General features: G+C 42.5%; 1 protein-coding gene across 8 annotated transcripts in view; it reads right to left on the bottom strand.

Moving 5' to 3' along the window:
- RARB (retinoic acid receptor beta) overlaps positions 1–15736 on the bottom strand; it is a 318594-nt gene that overhangs the window by 82636 nt on the left and 220222 nt on the right. Inside the window, exons 1-2 of one of the 8 annotated variants that reach the window (XM_048951383.1) lie at positions 8605–9059; positions 8249–8380 (exon numbers count right to left, since the gene is read on the bottom strand). The exons of 3 other annotated variants lie outside the window; for them this stretch is intronic. In XM_048951383.1, coding sequence (XP_048807340.1) covers positions 8249–8363 — 115 coding nt within the window. In that variant the 5' untranslated portion in view covers positions 8364–8380; positions 8605–9059. Of the gene's footprint in view, positions 1–8248; positions 9062–15736 lie in introns of those variants that run through there. 4 more of the 8 variants (XM_048951385.1, XM_048951382.1, XM_048951381.1 and 1 more) reach the window with 4 other exon arrangements.

Genomic DNA, 15736 nt, shown 5'->3' with positions numbered 1-15736 from the left:
AGAGGTGTGCAGAAAACTGCGGGGCTCACAGGCGTTTCCCTGCGCCTGGGGAAAAGCCCCAGTCTCCTGACCACAGGCAGTGCCTGGGAGCAGCAAGGGTTGGGCAGGTATCGCCAGATGGCACTGTTACACAGTTTTGCAAGTCCTCTTCCTTCCTGTTCGAGTGAATGTTCAGTCTTGGAAAGACAGACGATGTTGGCCTTCCTGGTGGCTTTTCTGGTGCGAGGTGAGGAGCAGAGGAGCAGGGCTGAGAGGAAGCCTGCTGGTCCTGAGTGGGACCGGCACCTCTTTAAATCATCTCAGCCCCTGTTAGGTCTGCTTATCACACAGGAGCCTGCAAAACTTCCTAACACTGATCTCCAGCTGCTAGAGGAGAGACTTTGGTGCAAGACTGGAAGACCAGTGCTGTCATATAGGTAGAGAGATACACCTCTGTGTGATGGGCTGTGTGCTGCCAACATGCCAGCAGAGTAGTAACAAAATGCTGTGAACATCACTGCAGTGGTGTGTGTTTCACCACAAGCTGTGTTCAGAAGAAATGACAGGATTAAAGAGATTTTTTGCTTCACTGTTGTTGTTTTTTCCTGACTGAATCACTTCTTCCACTCCGAGTGTATCATGGACACAAATAGCTTTCCAGCATTGAAGCACCCACTAAAGTAAACCTAAGTTTAATCTAATGGCAGCATTTGTCTCTGGGTGGTGCAGCACTGGGCAATTCAGTCAGCTGCTCCACATCTCTTTCCATGGAGCTCAAAAGGAGAATAATTCTTTTTTTTTTTTTTTTCTTCCCTCCTAAGAAGAAAAGGAGTTTTGGCCGTTCCTTCTGAATATCCAGTCAATGGCATCAGCATTTACTAGTATTTCAGTAAAGCAGTGGTACATAAACATGCTAAAGGCTCAGTCATTGAAGCACTCTGTCTGAAACTCCTATTAAATCCAAGGGTGGAGCGCTGAGTGCATTGAAGGGCCTCACAAGATAAGGCTCTAAAAGATACACTTAATTTGTCTTGTTATTGTTCAAAGATCCTTGCTAAAAATACAATGTGAGCCGAGAGAAAAGTATTATGGTTCAGTGGAAAGACATCCTCCTAATCATTAAATGAAACAAACCGGTGCTAAAAAAAGTCTTTGTTGTGAGACACTTCTCCGCTCTTTATCTTAGGGGATGCACTTAAGGGGTAAAGTCTAAGTCACTGAAAGTGCACGAAACGGAAATCCCTCCAAACCATGGATGGACTTTAGCACCATGTCCTTAGCAGTGAAGATCCAGAGCACTTTGAGAATTTATAAATACTCACTCACGCTTTAACCTATTAAACCTATACAAGTGTCACTTGCGTGTATATATTTGACTTACATAGTTTTATAATATTCCGTTTATATACGGTATAAGCAGGAGAAAGAAAAATCACCTTGTCCAAGGGGAACAGAAGGTATATTATATACTCTGTGTCCAGGGTTCTTTACACAGACTTGCTGGATTGTATTTCCATCTCTCAACAAAAGTATTTGAAGAAGCTGTAAAACTCAAACAGAATGCTAAAAGAAAGTGGGGTCAGTTATATAAGAGCTGGCATCAGTTTGTTACGTTTTTCCTTACCCACTCCCGAATAAAAGGGACAAAGAAGTTAACATTGAGGGAATGTGTTCCTAAACCACATGATATCCTTATCAGATTGTCATGTACAACAGAAGTTCTCACACAGAGACCCCATGCTGGTGATCTGCTGTGAGCTGCCCCATCACATGATGCAAGCTCTCTGCACCCATTCGGATTACTAAAACGAGCTGAAAGAAGCTAGATTCCTCACCCTTCCCCAGAAAAAGCAAAATCTGCAGTGAACACAACCACACAAATTCACTGTCACTGGGAAGACAACACAGAGCAGTTGCAAATGAGAGGTGAGAATATGAAGATCGTCTAACTATTAAAACCTATTCCAGGAGGAAAAGTCTGAAACTGACTGAGAAAAAGTCCACTCATAAGCAAGGAAGCAGAGAATCAGAGAAATAAGCAAGACAGGCAAAATACAAGGAGGCTTGTACTTTCAATGTTCAATTCTGAAAACTCCACTTGTAAATTTACAGAAAAAGAGTAATATGCTGTTTAAGACAAGTCCTGCTTAATATGCTGTTTAAAACAAGTCCTGCTTTGTCCTGTAAGTGTCTCTATTTCCACTCAGTGTTGTGAACTCTGTAATTTAATTGCTTTTTCATGTAGCTGAGGTGAAGTGGAAAAATCCTCTAAAATTTTTAATATTAAATAAAAGTTCTAGACAATATCTGGTCATTTCAATATGTGGCCTGTTTTTAAAAGTGCTGAGGGAGCTCTTAGATTCTCCGCATTTTTGGAAATGAAGCCATGAAATGTGGATTTAGGATGCTAACTTTAGGCTACTGTTTCTGACATTCTTAACTTTTGCAACACATTTGCTCATGCAGCGATGGATTAATAAAATCCCAAACACGAGATTATTTTTAAAAAGATAATTTCATATCCAGATTTCTGGATGAAAGTTGTTTACTGACTATGATTGGGAGGAATAGCTGAGATTATGGTGACTGAAAGAATACACAGAAGATTCATTCCCACATCGTATCAGTTTGTTTATTTTGTACCTAGAATATGGTTCTCATAAAAAGGCAGCAGCAGACGGAAGACATTACTCTTGGCTCGCCTGCTACTAAACCCAGTTCTGCTGCCCTCCTGCTATACTTTTTCTTGCAGTACAGAAGAGATGATTATTCTGTTATTTTAGAAGAGTTTGGAGCATTTCATGGCTTCTATTTTTGTGGTTCCATTTGGTTTGAAAGGGCTTGGATTTCAGCACGAAGTGGCATGGGTCACACTGCATGGGGACAGACTTCGTGCACGTGAGCAAAGGTCAAAATCAATCATAGCTTTGTATTTCCAGCCCTATTACTTTTGGCAGTTTACCCTGCCAGAAGGGGCTAAAATATTTGCTTCCCAAAAGGAGTAAACATCAATAGGCGGCAGGCGGATAATCAGCTTCTCAGCCACACAGCAGTGAGAAACGAGGAAACGGGATCTTCTTGCAACAGCCGTTCAGCTATCTCACTGCTACATGTAACGTTTCCAGTAAAAAAGTTTAAGGTTTTCACAGCACAGTAATTTGAAAAGGACAATAGGCCTATTTAGGTAATTATGTTATGCAGGCTTTGTTATTAGGCAGCCCTGCTCAGTCCCAGAAAGTCTGGATAATCAAAAGTGTCCAAGTACAGGAAGGGGAAAAGTACAACCCCACCCTCCCTCGCAGCCGCTGCCAGGATCCGTGGATCCTGAAGGGTAAAGTCTATTTACTGAAGTTCCTTGGCCATTTTATACATCCACCGATATCCTTCCTCGTGGGGCTGCGCACCGCTGCCTCACCGGGGTGGGAGCCACCCACTGTGGGACCCCCTGCCAGGGCAGACAGTGGGGAAGGGGCTAGGGACGGGCCCCCTGCTCACACACACACCAGCGCTGGCCCCCGTGGCTGGGCGGACCTGAGAACTCATCGCAGCTCCACTCGCTTTTAAGGTTTCAGTGGGACGGGCGGACGGCCACAGCCCCTTCCAGCACGGCATCTCTTTCACAAACAGGCTCCCAAACCCAAACGCCGGTTGCGCAGCACAGTCACAGAGCTTCAGCTGTGTGCGGGGCGGTGCGTGAATTAGATCGGAGCACAGGGGGCCATGTGGGCCCAACCTGCCCAGCGGGCTGCCTGGCTCCCCACACACCAGGGAAAGCTGCGGCCCTGGCAGCCGTGCAGGCACGACGTTGGCATGCTTAGCAAACGCAGCCCTGGGAAGCGCTCTCAGCAGTAAGTGGGGATTTAGCTGGATGTGAGGATGACTAACTTGGCTGTCTGAAACATTATCTCTCCCTTTCAACTCCTTAACTTCAGCGTAACCTCTGCGAGGCAGCGCTGCAGCAGGCTAGCTTTGTTCTGACAAGTTACACCTTCACTGCACAGACGCATTAGGCAAGCGGGGAGTCACCCAAAGATGCATTGCTTTTCCTCCAAGCTTATCCCACCCCGGCTTCACCAGCGAATGCCTCTCATCATTTTTATCTGTGGGAGTTTTTGACAGCAGTGCACGTCCATTAGAGTTTTCCTGCGCCAGCGGATGAATCGGGCGACCTAGATGAGAGCCTACGTAGAGAACTGGTTGCTCTCATCTCAATTCATTTGGAAGAAAAATATCCCCCTGTGACGTTTTGAGTGAGAAAATCTGCGTATTGAAGAGGATCAGAAACAAATACTTCTCATCACATATTTCAGGGCATTAAGCCACAAGTACAAAAAATGAAATACATACTCTATTCCTACACGTATCAGTTCTAATGATTACAATGTAAAGTTTTTACATGAACTTTAAAGAAAATAACCTGGTTCAAACAGATCTTGCCTTTTGGGCACTAGCAAACACACCTGCAGCAATTTGATACCTGGGAATGCAGATTACAAGTCCTTACTTCAAAATGTTTGTTTTTAAATTCAGAAAGATAAAAGAAAAAGTTTTTTTTTCTTTTCTTTTTTTCTGTTGAGCGCAGATGTTTCCAGTGCTCCCAGTGTTTGCAGGTAACAAGAACCCGGCCCAAATGGAATTCAGAAGTAAAATGTATGCCTTGTGGATTTCCATCTTGACAAACTTTCTGGAAGTGAATACCTTCTAGACCTCTCCAGATGAACACTTCCTAGAGGACCCAAACAACAACTGCATGCTACAGGAGTGCCCACCTCATGCCGCACTCTGTTGCCATGTGCTTAACTTTTGCCTTCCTCATACTCCGTACTCTTCTGAACATAGCAGAACACAGCAGGTAGTAGTATTTCACGATATTATCTGCTAAAATACTACATACTACCAAGCAAACTTATTCTGGCTTTGGGCCTTCTCATTTGTTTTTCACTTCTTTAATTAATGAAGACTAATGAAGACTTTTTTTAATGCTTTTCCAAGGCCAAAGGAAAATCACTCTGCTTTGCAGCTCATTCCCTCTCAGGGCTTGTCCCGTTCCCACTTCCGCACTAGTGAGCTAGCTCTCATTTCACCAAAAGTTAGTTGTTTGCTCTCGGTAATTGTTGTCACTACACAGTAAGGGAGCAAAAAATTCCATCTGTCTTGAAGTATAAATTAATCATTCCTGCTATCTTAACTTCAGTCATTTTTGTCCTCTCAAGAACTATTCTCCTCTAATTTGATTATCTCAACCTGATTTTTATCTTAGGAGAAAAGGAGAATTACTCATGATTAAAACCGCAGTCAGTTCTAGTGTCATCCTTGAGTCCACAATTTCCTTTGTAAATAAATAACTTCTCTTTAAGCCTATAACGAGGTAAGAAGCATCAGATAAAATATAAACACATGTGAGTACACAAATGTATACAGTTTGTGTGTAGCACATCTTACAGTACACAGTGGCTAGCGTTGGGGTTGCAGACCCATAGCATGCTTTTCCTCCCACGGGGGGAGGAAAAAAATGCCACACAAGTTAAGGTCATGTTTGGGTTGCATCTTACCCTCTGCTTCACTTTGCAGACCCTCATGGACTACAAAATTTGTGATGTTGCAGGAGTGCGTTGGCTTAGTGAATTGTAACGGGATTAACATCCTGAAGATGTGCTGAAGTTGGAAACCCGCAGCGATCTGCCTTAACCTCTGCAGTAGCCAATTTTGCGAATATTTCAGCTGAAACCTTGATGCTAGGACTGTTGCTGGGCTGTTCTGAGGCTGCACTGTTCAGGTATTATTCCCTTAACAACCATTTACCTTTTACTCTGCAATCACATCTCTATCAAAGCAATATTTCTCAGGCCTAAAGCTATGGCTGCAGGTGTACTGCTTTTATGGGAGAGCCAAAAATAAAACAACAAACTAGACAAAAAAAACCCCAAGCTATTACATGTCTAATAATTTCAAAATTTGGCTACGATTACATTTCATTAAATCACCGAGGTCTTCATAAAAAGGAAGAATCAGGAAACACTTCAGTTCAAATTAACCATTGTTATCTTTGTATTCGTAATCACTGGAGCAACCTTTAAACCACTGAAAGTTTTCTCTGCCGCAAAAATTCTGGTTTTTGACATTATTTTCAGGAGATACAAAATCAAATATTAAACGCTGACAAAATTTTACTATTTTATCATCCGCGTACATATATTTATCCACAAGCATAAAGTGCTTACTATTTTTCCAAAACTAAAATCACCACTTGCTCTAGAAATCAAACTGAATTCTTCATTTAGACTCTCACTGAATTGCTTTTCCATATACACATACCATTAAATTTCACAGTTCAAATTACAGCGATATATACCAGATTATAATTCAGGTTTCATCCTGACTTTAGATTCCCGTGCAGTGAAGATTAATCCCATTCCTCACAAAGTTAGGAGTCTGGATTCCTGAATGCATTTGCCCTGTATTTTTCTATTTTCTCCTGTAAATATTAGTTTCTCTGAGTAGCTAAACTTTGCCGTTATCAACACTCGTCTCTTATCGCAGGCCCTAAGCAAATGACATATTTACCACTCATTCCATTCCGATAAGGGTAATCCCGTGTTTAACTTGTCCAAGAACAAACATCATATATTTTGTTCTTAAGAATCGTGCCTCTGGTTATTAAAAACAAAACAAAACAAAACAAAAAAAAACAAAAAAAAAGAATGAACAGGAGATTTTTAAACCAGAAGGTATTTAAGAATATTTTGCAAATGAAGGTTTTTTATGATAGCTTATTCCTCCTACTTCAGGAAAGTTTAATTCTGAGTTTCCACAATATCGCTGCCGAAGTTATAGGAAAGTTCCTTCCACAGCAGAAAAAAATCACATTTTTAGTGAAACATCTGTTTGGGTTTTTTTCGCCTCTAACTGAAGCTTGCCCAGAGCTAGTAACAGCATTTTGAAGAAAGAGCTTTGTTTCATATCTTGTTTGAAGCATTTTGAGAACAGCGTGGAGAGAATAAACATCCCATGCTGAACTTCACAGTCTAATTTTAATTGTAAAGACATCAAAATATTTGCAGTGTCGTAGGCTGGTAGTCATTGATTTCTGCAGTTCTGTTTTCCTTACTCAACCCACACAAATGTCATTTGCTGACTGAAAACTTTTGAGAAGAGTGAAGAACTCATTACTTCATGACCATTTGTTAAATTTATTTTTTAATCCATCCCCCCCCCGCCTTGAGATTAACTGTATTGAAGGGAGAACTATTCTAATTCCAGGCAACTTTTTAACACACTGCAAAACAAAAATTTCAAACAAGCAGACAGTTAATGGTGTACTGGAGTGCCTGAGAGCGTGCTAAAAACATTTTGATAGATAGCCAAGTCATTTATCTAAATCACCGTCAGAGCAGTGAAGCATCCTGCAAGCTTTTATGCAGAGTATAAGGGGATGCTTTCTGGCACTTCTTTCTCAAACTTGAAATTGTGGAGTTAAAATACTATCAGTTTACTACCTATGTATTCCAGTACAAGATCAAGACTCTCTAACATAATAACATGTTTTCTTAAGTGTCCCACCACTAACTCCTCTTCCTCCATTACCAGTGTTACACTGCCTGAATCTCAAGGTACAGAAATAATTGATGTTTAAACTCAAAGGGTGCTCACAGTGAGTAGTTTTATAGCAAAACAGCAACTTCTTAGAGCAACAAAGTGAAGAAGAAAGGTGGCAGCAAGGTCAGTACAAAGAAATATTGCCTTTTCTTCAGAAACTTAAAACTACTGTCTGATTTTTGGAATGGCACCTACCCAGTACAATTCAATGGCTTTGTAAGAACTGCACAGAGCAGCATTTTAATTGCTTGGCTGCTCTGCAGAAATGCACTTCAAGACAACAAGCATCCAGATTATCAAATGTGGTGCAAAATTAGATTAAGGAAGCAAAGAAAAAAAAAACAACTACTACAGAGATGCTATGTAAATTCGTCCTTCACTGGTTGGAGTTTTACAAATGTTGTATAGTATTACAATTTTATGTGTTCCTTCTTGGCTTCAGAACTGTTGTAAGGATCAATATACTACATAAGAAGGCATAAACAGAAAACAGCTCAGCGCTTTCTTTTCTTTTTCCCTCCTGGCTAAAGGAAAAAAAAGGCTTGCAAAGCACATTCTGCACAAAAATTCCCCCCGCCCCTCATCACCCCTGCACTTAATTAAAAGTATTTTTTTACATACATGCAAATAATAATAATTGCTTTAAAGTGGAAAAAGAACAGTTGGGACCTACATTGAGCACTGTGCCGGTGTTGCCACTCTGTTTGTGCCAATCCACTGAAGCATGCTTTGAGAGCCTTCTCCTGGAGCATGCAGGAAGACGGACTCGCAGTGTAGAAATCCAGCATCTGAGCAGGGCTCACTGCTAGAACATCCATACAGTCAAACATGATTCCCCCTGTACAGAATGCCTGCAAAAGTGCTTTCCTCTAGGTGTGGAGGAAAATGGCACATAAAAGTACACCCAACTCCATCAAACTCTGCCCCTTTTTTGGCACGTAGGCTGTTGGTCTTTTTCCCAGACCAGAATCATGAATTATGACAGACAACACAGCTAAAAGCCTGTAATTGATCCAAATGATCATTTACCATTTTCCAGGCTGCCCAGCCAATCCAGCAAGATGGGGGGAAGCAAGCCGCATTCCAAGTTTTAGCTCCGTTCAATCTCCCCCAAAATCTCTCTAGAACCAGTCCCGCTCCTCAGGCGCTTGCCGGCTGCCTGCAGCTCCTCGCGCCGTGCCGACAGCCGAGTCCCGGGGTCGAAACAGCTCCGGTAGGACCTCTGGATCCCCCTCAGCCATGAATAGATCCTTCTGCCTCTGAACAGCTCACTTCCTACTACTTGTGTCACACAGAATGAAAGATTGAATTGCCTAATATATGCGAGTGAACTTTCTGTGAACCCTTCCCAGGCTGCTAACCTTCAAATGACCCAGGCGTCTGACATCACCAGCTCCCAGGATTCTCACACGGCTTAAAAACTCCCAGCAGCCCGGCAGCGAGCAGGCAGCGGGCGGTGAGGGAGAGCGTGGCCCTCCCCGGGTCACCCCGCTTCGTCGGGACCAGCAATAGCAAGCAGGGAGGTGAAGAAAAAATGAAATTTAAATTAAAAAAAAAAAATTAAAAAAAAATCAGGAGGAGGAGAATCATGCCGGGAATAGAAACAGGCCCTGCGTCGGCCGGGAGGCTGTTTGCACAGCGCTGCTTTAGGTGGTTGCTGCGAGCGGGGGGTTTGCGCATCTCAGCTCAATGTGCTGAAACTTCGGTGCCCCCGCCCCGCTCCCTTCTCCCCCCGCCACATTCTTTTGCTCCCCTGGAGAGGCCATGAGTGACGCCCAGGCGTCCACTGCTGCACCGGAGCCACAGCCACAGGCATCACCCCAGCTTAGGGGCAGCGCAGAGCAGACTCACCCCGAAAAGGCACCGCTGCTTGGTGCCACCCACAAAGGGATGGCTGGCACAGCCCTGCTCCTCGTGTGCCTATCCCTGCTGTAGGGGGGTCTGCAGGTGCCCATCTCTCCTCACCAGCCCTTTTCTCACTCCTGAAACAGGCAGCTGTGTGTGACAACTGCAAAGGACTCAGGCCACACTGCTCAATGCTCCCAGGCTTGCCCACTGGTCTGGGATGTGTCCCTGCAGCATGCCCATGCAGGCCCAGAACGGTGAGACCACAGCCCAGCTGGGGGTAGGAGGTAACTGCCTCATCTCCCATCCTGGCCGCCATCATCCCAGGTCTTGCCTGTCTCTGATTAGCTGAGAGGGGCAGGGCTGGCTCGTGTGGCCCCGGAGGGACTGTATCAGCTTTCACACAGCTAATGAGCCCCAGCTACCAGGAGGGTGAGAGGGGAAAAAGGCAATGGGCTTCTTTGTGGGGTCCAGACCTACCTGGTGCTTATCCTGCTCTCCACAGTTATTGGTGAGAGGAGGCCACAGATGCCCCCAGGCAGAGCATCCAGCTGTCCCTTACATCCATTCACTGCAGAGGCTGCCATGTCTTCCCTCACCAACATTTTGAAGGCACTGGGTTATCCCTGCCTTCACTTCATGGCTGGAGACCCACCCAATGCCCATGCAGCAGCATTTCTGGCATCCCTCCCTTATGGTTGCAAGGCTCTGCCAGGGCTGCCCATGTGCCAGCACCATGTGCATGGCTCCCTGCTGGCCTACCCTTTGCATCAAGCCAGCGCAAAGCCACCTTCTGTAAATAATCATCCTCTGCAAAGTCTTGCTTCCAAAGAAAGTTCACCGACACCTTATTCCTACAGACACTTTAAAAGTGGAAAATAACATTGAGGGGCCTGGAAATGCTCCCTCTGCCCCATTGGAAAGGGCATAAGCTAAATCACCACATGTATGCTTTTACTTTCAGGAAATGCACCAAGGATCTGGCAGAGTGAGCGTGCACAGCCCTGAGGAGCCCAGGGCGTGATCTCCAGAGGCACAAAGGAGCCTGGTTCCAGGAGAGGCAAGATTCCTTTCTCTGCCTTTCAGCCGTTCCTCCCTTCTGCCCTCCAGACACTTGTGTGGCTTCTCAGCATTTTGTGAAAATCAAAAGCTAGCTCAGGTTGGAAAACTGGAAAATGAAACACTCCATTACTGCATGTTTTCTCAAATCCCAAAATCAGAGCCTGGCAGAGCAAGGAACAACGTGCAGGGCAAAGGCACAATTGAGGACTGTAAAGAAATACTGGAGAGAGATTCACTCTGGGACCTGTGCAACCAGTTTAATGGATGTGATGTCCTCTCTACAAAAAGTCCTTTGATGAACTGAGAGCTCTGTGACAATGCCTGTAGATTGTATTAACAAAACTTCTCACAAAGGTTCAGGGATTTAAATAAAAAACAAAGAAGACCCCCACACACTTGCTCCCTTGAAACTGATACATCCATATTGCAAACAAGCAGCCAGAAAAAGACCTGTTGTAATCTGGAAGAGATAAAAACAAAAGCTTTCTTAACGTTTTATTCCCCTCGGATAGCAGAACTCTAGCTGTTCCTGCAGCTGGCAGCATCTCTTTCCACCTTCCCTCTAGGTAGAAGAGTGACAAAGCTGGCGTTTAACACTGTGTTTTTAAGGACTTTGTAAGTTTGTCAGGATGTTCTCCCCTATGCTGGAAAGTCCTCAAGCCAATGAAGTCCCTGACACTCTGTAACCTGAAAATTATGTACAGCACATGTTTATCCAAAAAGTCATCTTTTAGGGAAAGCTTGTTTAAACAGGCCAGTAAGCAGAATTCTCTGTAGCAAAATGGCAAGTGAAAAAGTGGTTAAATTTCTGTTACAAGCTCAGCTGTCCATATTGCTGGAATTTGGTTTGTTTTGAGTAACAGAGCTAAATTAGAAGGCAGCATTTTCTAACCAAATGATACAGCATGCACGAGAAGCTTGGAATATGCAATGCGTCATCACAAAAATAACTTGAAGGGATCATACAAAACACAGTATGTTTTGTCAGTCTCTGATTTAGAGAGAAAATAGCATTTTGTGCAGACCAGGGCTCTTGGAACAGTTTAAGCTGGAGCCAAGAAAAACATATTGCCCGTGTGAGTTAAAATAAATAAAATCATACAAACAGAAATTCACTTCTGTTTATTCCATTACCAGTCTTCTAAAACTGAATTTATAAATAAAACCTGCCCGTTTTGCTGCAAAATGTAGACTGGCAACTTCTGAAAGTAAGCGTCAGGAAGTCATGCATAGCTGCATACGAATTGAAAAAGATTGCTTTTTCACACTGTATTTAAATGAGCCAGGTAGCTCATCATGTTTTACTACGAATAATAGTTGTGCTAATGCTTACACTTATTACAAAAACCCCATGTAATTAATGAATTCTTCAAATAGTCTAATCATTCGCTCGTATACTATTTCTACGATACAGTAATTTATGTATCTCATATTTCACTTTGAAATAGCACGATACTTGCGGTTTTTTAAACAGAGTATCAGGAAAAGCTACACTCATAAAGCAGTGGGTATTTTCTAATTGAGATCAGGACTAACCACAATTATTGTGATAACTAATAGCCCTCTAATTCAAATGTAATGAAACTTTAAGTAATGCCACATATTTTAAATGTCTACCCAGCTCATATGGAGGTGCAGCAAGCAGGAAACTTCGCTCTGATTTCTTCCCCTTTATCCATGCAAAGAAATCGTGATTTCACATCACCGCCTTGATCTGTTTTCTCTCAGACTGCAATGGCAGAAACTTTACAATAAACATATTCTTAGCCATAAGCGAAATAAAAAGCAAAAGTTCAAGTCAGAAATCTATTTCCTTTGGTGTTACTGTATATTTGTCAGTGTGACATAGCACATTTGAAACCCATAATCATAAAACAAAAATTTACAGCCAAGGTTTAGGGTCTACATCTGTTTCTCTGGTTTTTGTACTGCAATTACCCACTGGACAATTCAGAGAGAAGCACTATGAATCATGTGCTACACACGTTTGTGCTGGTCACTTTTTCTTTAGCACAAGAGTCTGAGGATGTTGTGACATGCCTCAATGAGAAAAGGCATTAACTAGAATTAGGGTTAGTGCACTAGGCTTTCTAAATAAAAAGGACTTTACCACAAGCAATGCAGCACTCTTGGAATATTACAGGCATATTTATAGCATGGAAAAATTAAAAAGTACATGCAAAAATTCTCTAAAATGAGTACCTCAGGGGAGGCATACTTTTTTTTGCATGCATGCATTTTACTATTAATCAAATGTAGCACTCTCTTGAAACAGTTTTGACAGCAGAGTAAATGGTTACTAGTGAATGATGTGTGTGTTTAAGCAGTGAAAGCAGAGACAAAGTGATGTTTTCTTCTACTCCCTAGGCAAGAGCTGACACTAAGCTTGCTGCCTCAGCTTTGATACTCACAGATTCCTTTGTGTCAGTTGCTGGGAGAATCACTGGCAGTTCACTAACCCTGCCTCACACACAGGGGCTTTGATTTTTACCTCTTCATTGAGAATAGATGTTAATATGAAACAGTACTTGTCCGCTTTGGCTTTTTTTTTTTTTTCCTTTTTTTCCCTCTCCAACTGGTGATACAGAGTTTCAAACCTGAAAATCAGAATCCCCCTAACACTACATGCTTTTTTTTTTCTTTTAAGTGTTGTAGGATGTTTTCCTTCCATCTCAAGCACAAGAATGATGTTAAAAGATTGTAAGGAAAAAAATGGCCGGGACACAGGATAATGGATGACTATTTTAAACTCCAAGGTAGTTCTGAGAGAACAGAGATACATCCTGAGCAAGAAAGGCCCAAAATGAAAATTAAAACAGTAAAATTACTGGCACAAAATGACACAAATGGCACAGACAACCACGAAGTACAGTGAAATTAAATCAAAAAGGAGTTTCTTGTCACTGCTGTATGCTACTGTGCACAATAACTGAGACAGGAATTTGCAGGAAGAATTACTTCAGGCCTGAAATCTAGCAGCAATTGGCTAAAGAGTATTCTGTGCAGAACAATATTTGATTTCAGATGGGAAAAGCGGAGTTGGTCAGCTCCGAATCCAGAACTGGGACATGCAGCCAGCCTGCTCGTCGCCTACTAGGGATAAAGGCTTTTTCTCTGTGTTCATCTGTGGATATGTGTTTGCAAAGATGACTTTAAAGCCGACTGCTTAACTTAAAGGCACTAAAAGTAATTCATCTCACAAACTGGAGCAGGCTACCATGTTTCTCAGAATCCACTCTGCATTTTACGTTCCTTTGGCCCAAAGCCAGGGAAAGAGAACTGCCCTGGATGATAGAACTGGAAATGTATCTGGTTCGGCAGCGCATTTCTGCGAGTGACTACTACTAGATCTTCCTAAGGAAAACACGGGAATCCCTAGTGATTGGCAAAGCGTAACTCACCCACAGGTCCCCACACAGCCTCTTCTCTAACAGCAAACCACTTACCCATTATAACATGAGATTTATTATCCTTTTCAAATTTGTTTTTGTTAATAATATTCTAGATATTCATATATATCCAACGTGTTGTTTTTGTTTTTTAAGATTGTGATATACCCGTAGCTCTGTGACACAAAAGGAGATGGTAGGTTATTAGACTTGGGTGAACCAAGAGAAAGAGGGATAAATACTTTTTTTAGAACACTGCAGAACTTATCCATGTTGCAAGGAAAGGAAAACACAGCCCAAGCCGTACCTCCCTGAGGCCCCAAAGGCCGACCGCTGATGGTTCCAGAAAGGCTGGCAAACAGGCAATGACATCATCAGCCCAAAGGCTGGATGACATGCATTTTTGAAAAATATAAAAAGAGAAAGTATTATTACATTTAAAATTGGCTGCATACTGAATAGCCGCCTTCACGTTTGCTGTTCGGGAGATCCTGCAAACACCATGCTAAATGGTTGCCAGGAAAAGAAGGAAAAAAGGATGGTTTCATTTTGCTTTCTTTTTAAATGACCAGAAACTGTTGTTTCAAGGTTTTGCCAAGAAAGACATTTTTACTGCTAGCTTATAAATCCCTCAAAACAGAAAGTTAAAATGGAAATGCTGAGGTAACTACAGTGCCATGCATGGCACTGACACGCTGCATTATATAATCCAGGGAGAACGAGGGCTGGGAGATCTATAAACTCAAAGTAGAAGCAAGAGGTAAGAAGCAGAAGAATAAGTTGAAATATTAAATGTTAATGCTTCTAACAATAAAGTTTCCTGTACGCTGATTGTGTGCGTGGTCGGCAGACTGCAAAAGAGCACAAAGCTCATTTAAACGTATTAAAAGATTCCCAAAATTTATTTGAGCATTTATTTTGTATCTGACCTTTTAAAAGAGGAAAAAATGAAAAGTGACCTGACAGAAGTATAATATCTCCTGATATCCTGAATGGCATCTCACGGTGTGTATATAAATAGTGTTAGAAAATGCAAAATAAATAGAGTTCCTAATATATAGACAACTTACAAGGCCAGCTGGAGCCAGGATCAGAAGAGATATCTTAAAGGTTAGCCCTAGTCACTTTCTTCCAACAAATGACCAAAGTTACTTGAGCAAAACCCAGAACAACAGATCAGTGCATGCCTATATCCTAACAAAGACTAAGCCTTTCTTAAGCCCTATTTCAAAAATCTAAGGAGGCTTAAGCAGCATTTGGGGCTTGTGCTCACGCACTGCTGCAGGCTCAACCTATACAGCGTGATTCCAGATGCCCACAAATGGCAGAAGTGTACTTGCACAGAGCTCTGGATACATAAAACCTCAACATAGATGGACTGGATTTTGTTGCTAGTGTAAAACAGAATAGAACCACAGCTTGGCAGTCTAACACACGTATTCATAGAATCACAGAATCCATAAGAATTGGAAGAGACCTTTGAAGGTCATCTAGTCCAACTCCCCTGCAAAGAACAGGGACAATTCATTGCAATTCAACGTCTGCATAGCTAGCTCCCCATCAAGCCCTCTTCAAATACTGAAAGAACAGTCCAATATCCTATCTGGGGATGTCTCAAGCAGCAAAACTAAGGAGGAAATAACAGGGAAATGTGTTGGTGTACCTACCTATCTAGCTAGCATGGATAAGGACAGCAATGACAATGTGGTGAGACAGTCTGAAAGGCCCTAGTAATGATGGTCAAGCATACATCCCTAGCCTGCCTACTGCTGTAAGGTACTGCCACAATTACACGTTTGTTTTATTGTGAAGGTGTACTTTCTATCTGCAGTGGCAACAGACTGGGGAACAGATATATGATTTTT

The sequence above is a fragment of the Lagopus muta genome, chromosome 7 (genome assembly GCF_023343835.1).
Source record: "Lagopus muta isolate bLagMut1 chromosome 7, bLagMut1 primary, whole genome shotgun sequence".
In the NCBI taxonomy this organism is placed as follows: domain Eukaryota; kingdom Metazoa; phylum Chordata; class Aves; order Galliformes; family Phasianidae; genus Lagopus; species Lagopus muta.
This window is presented reverse-complemented; position numbering and strand designations above follow the sequence as displayed.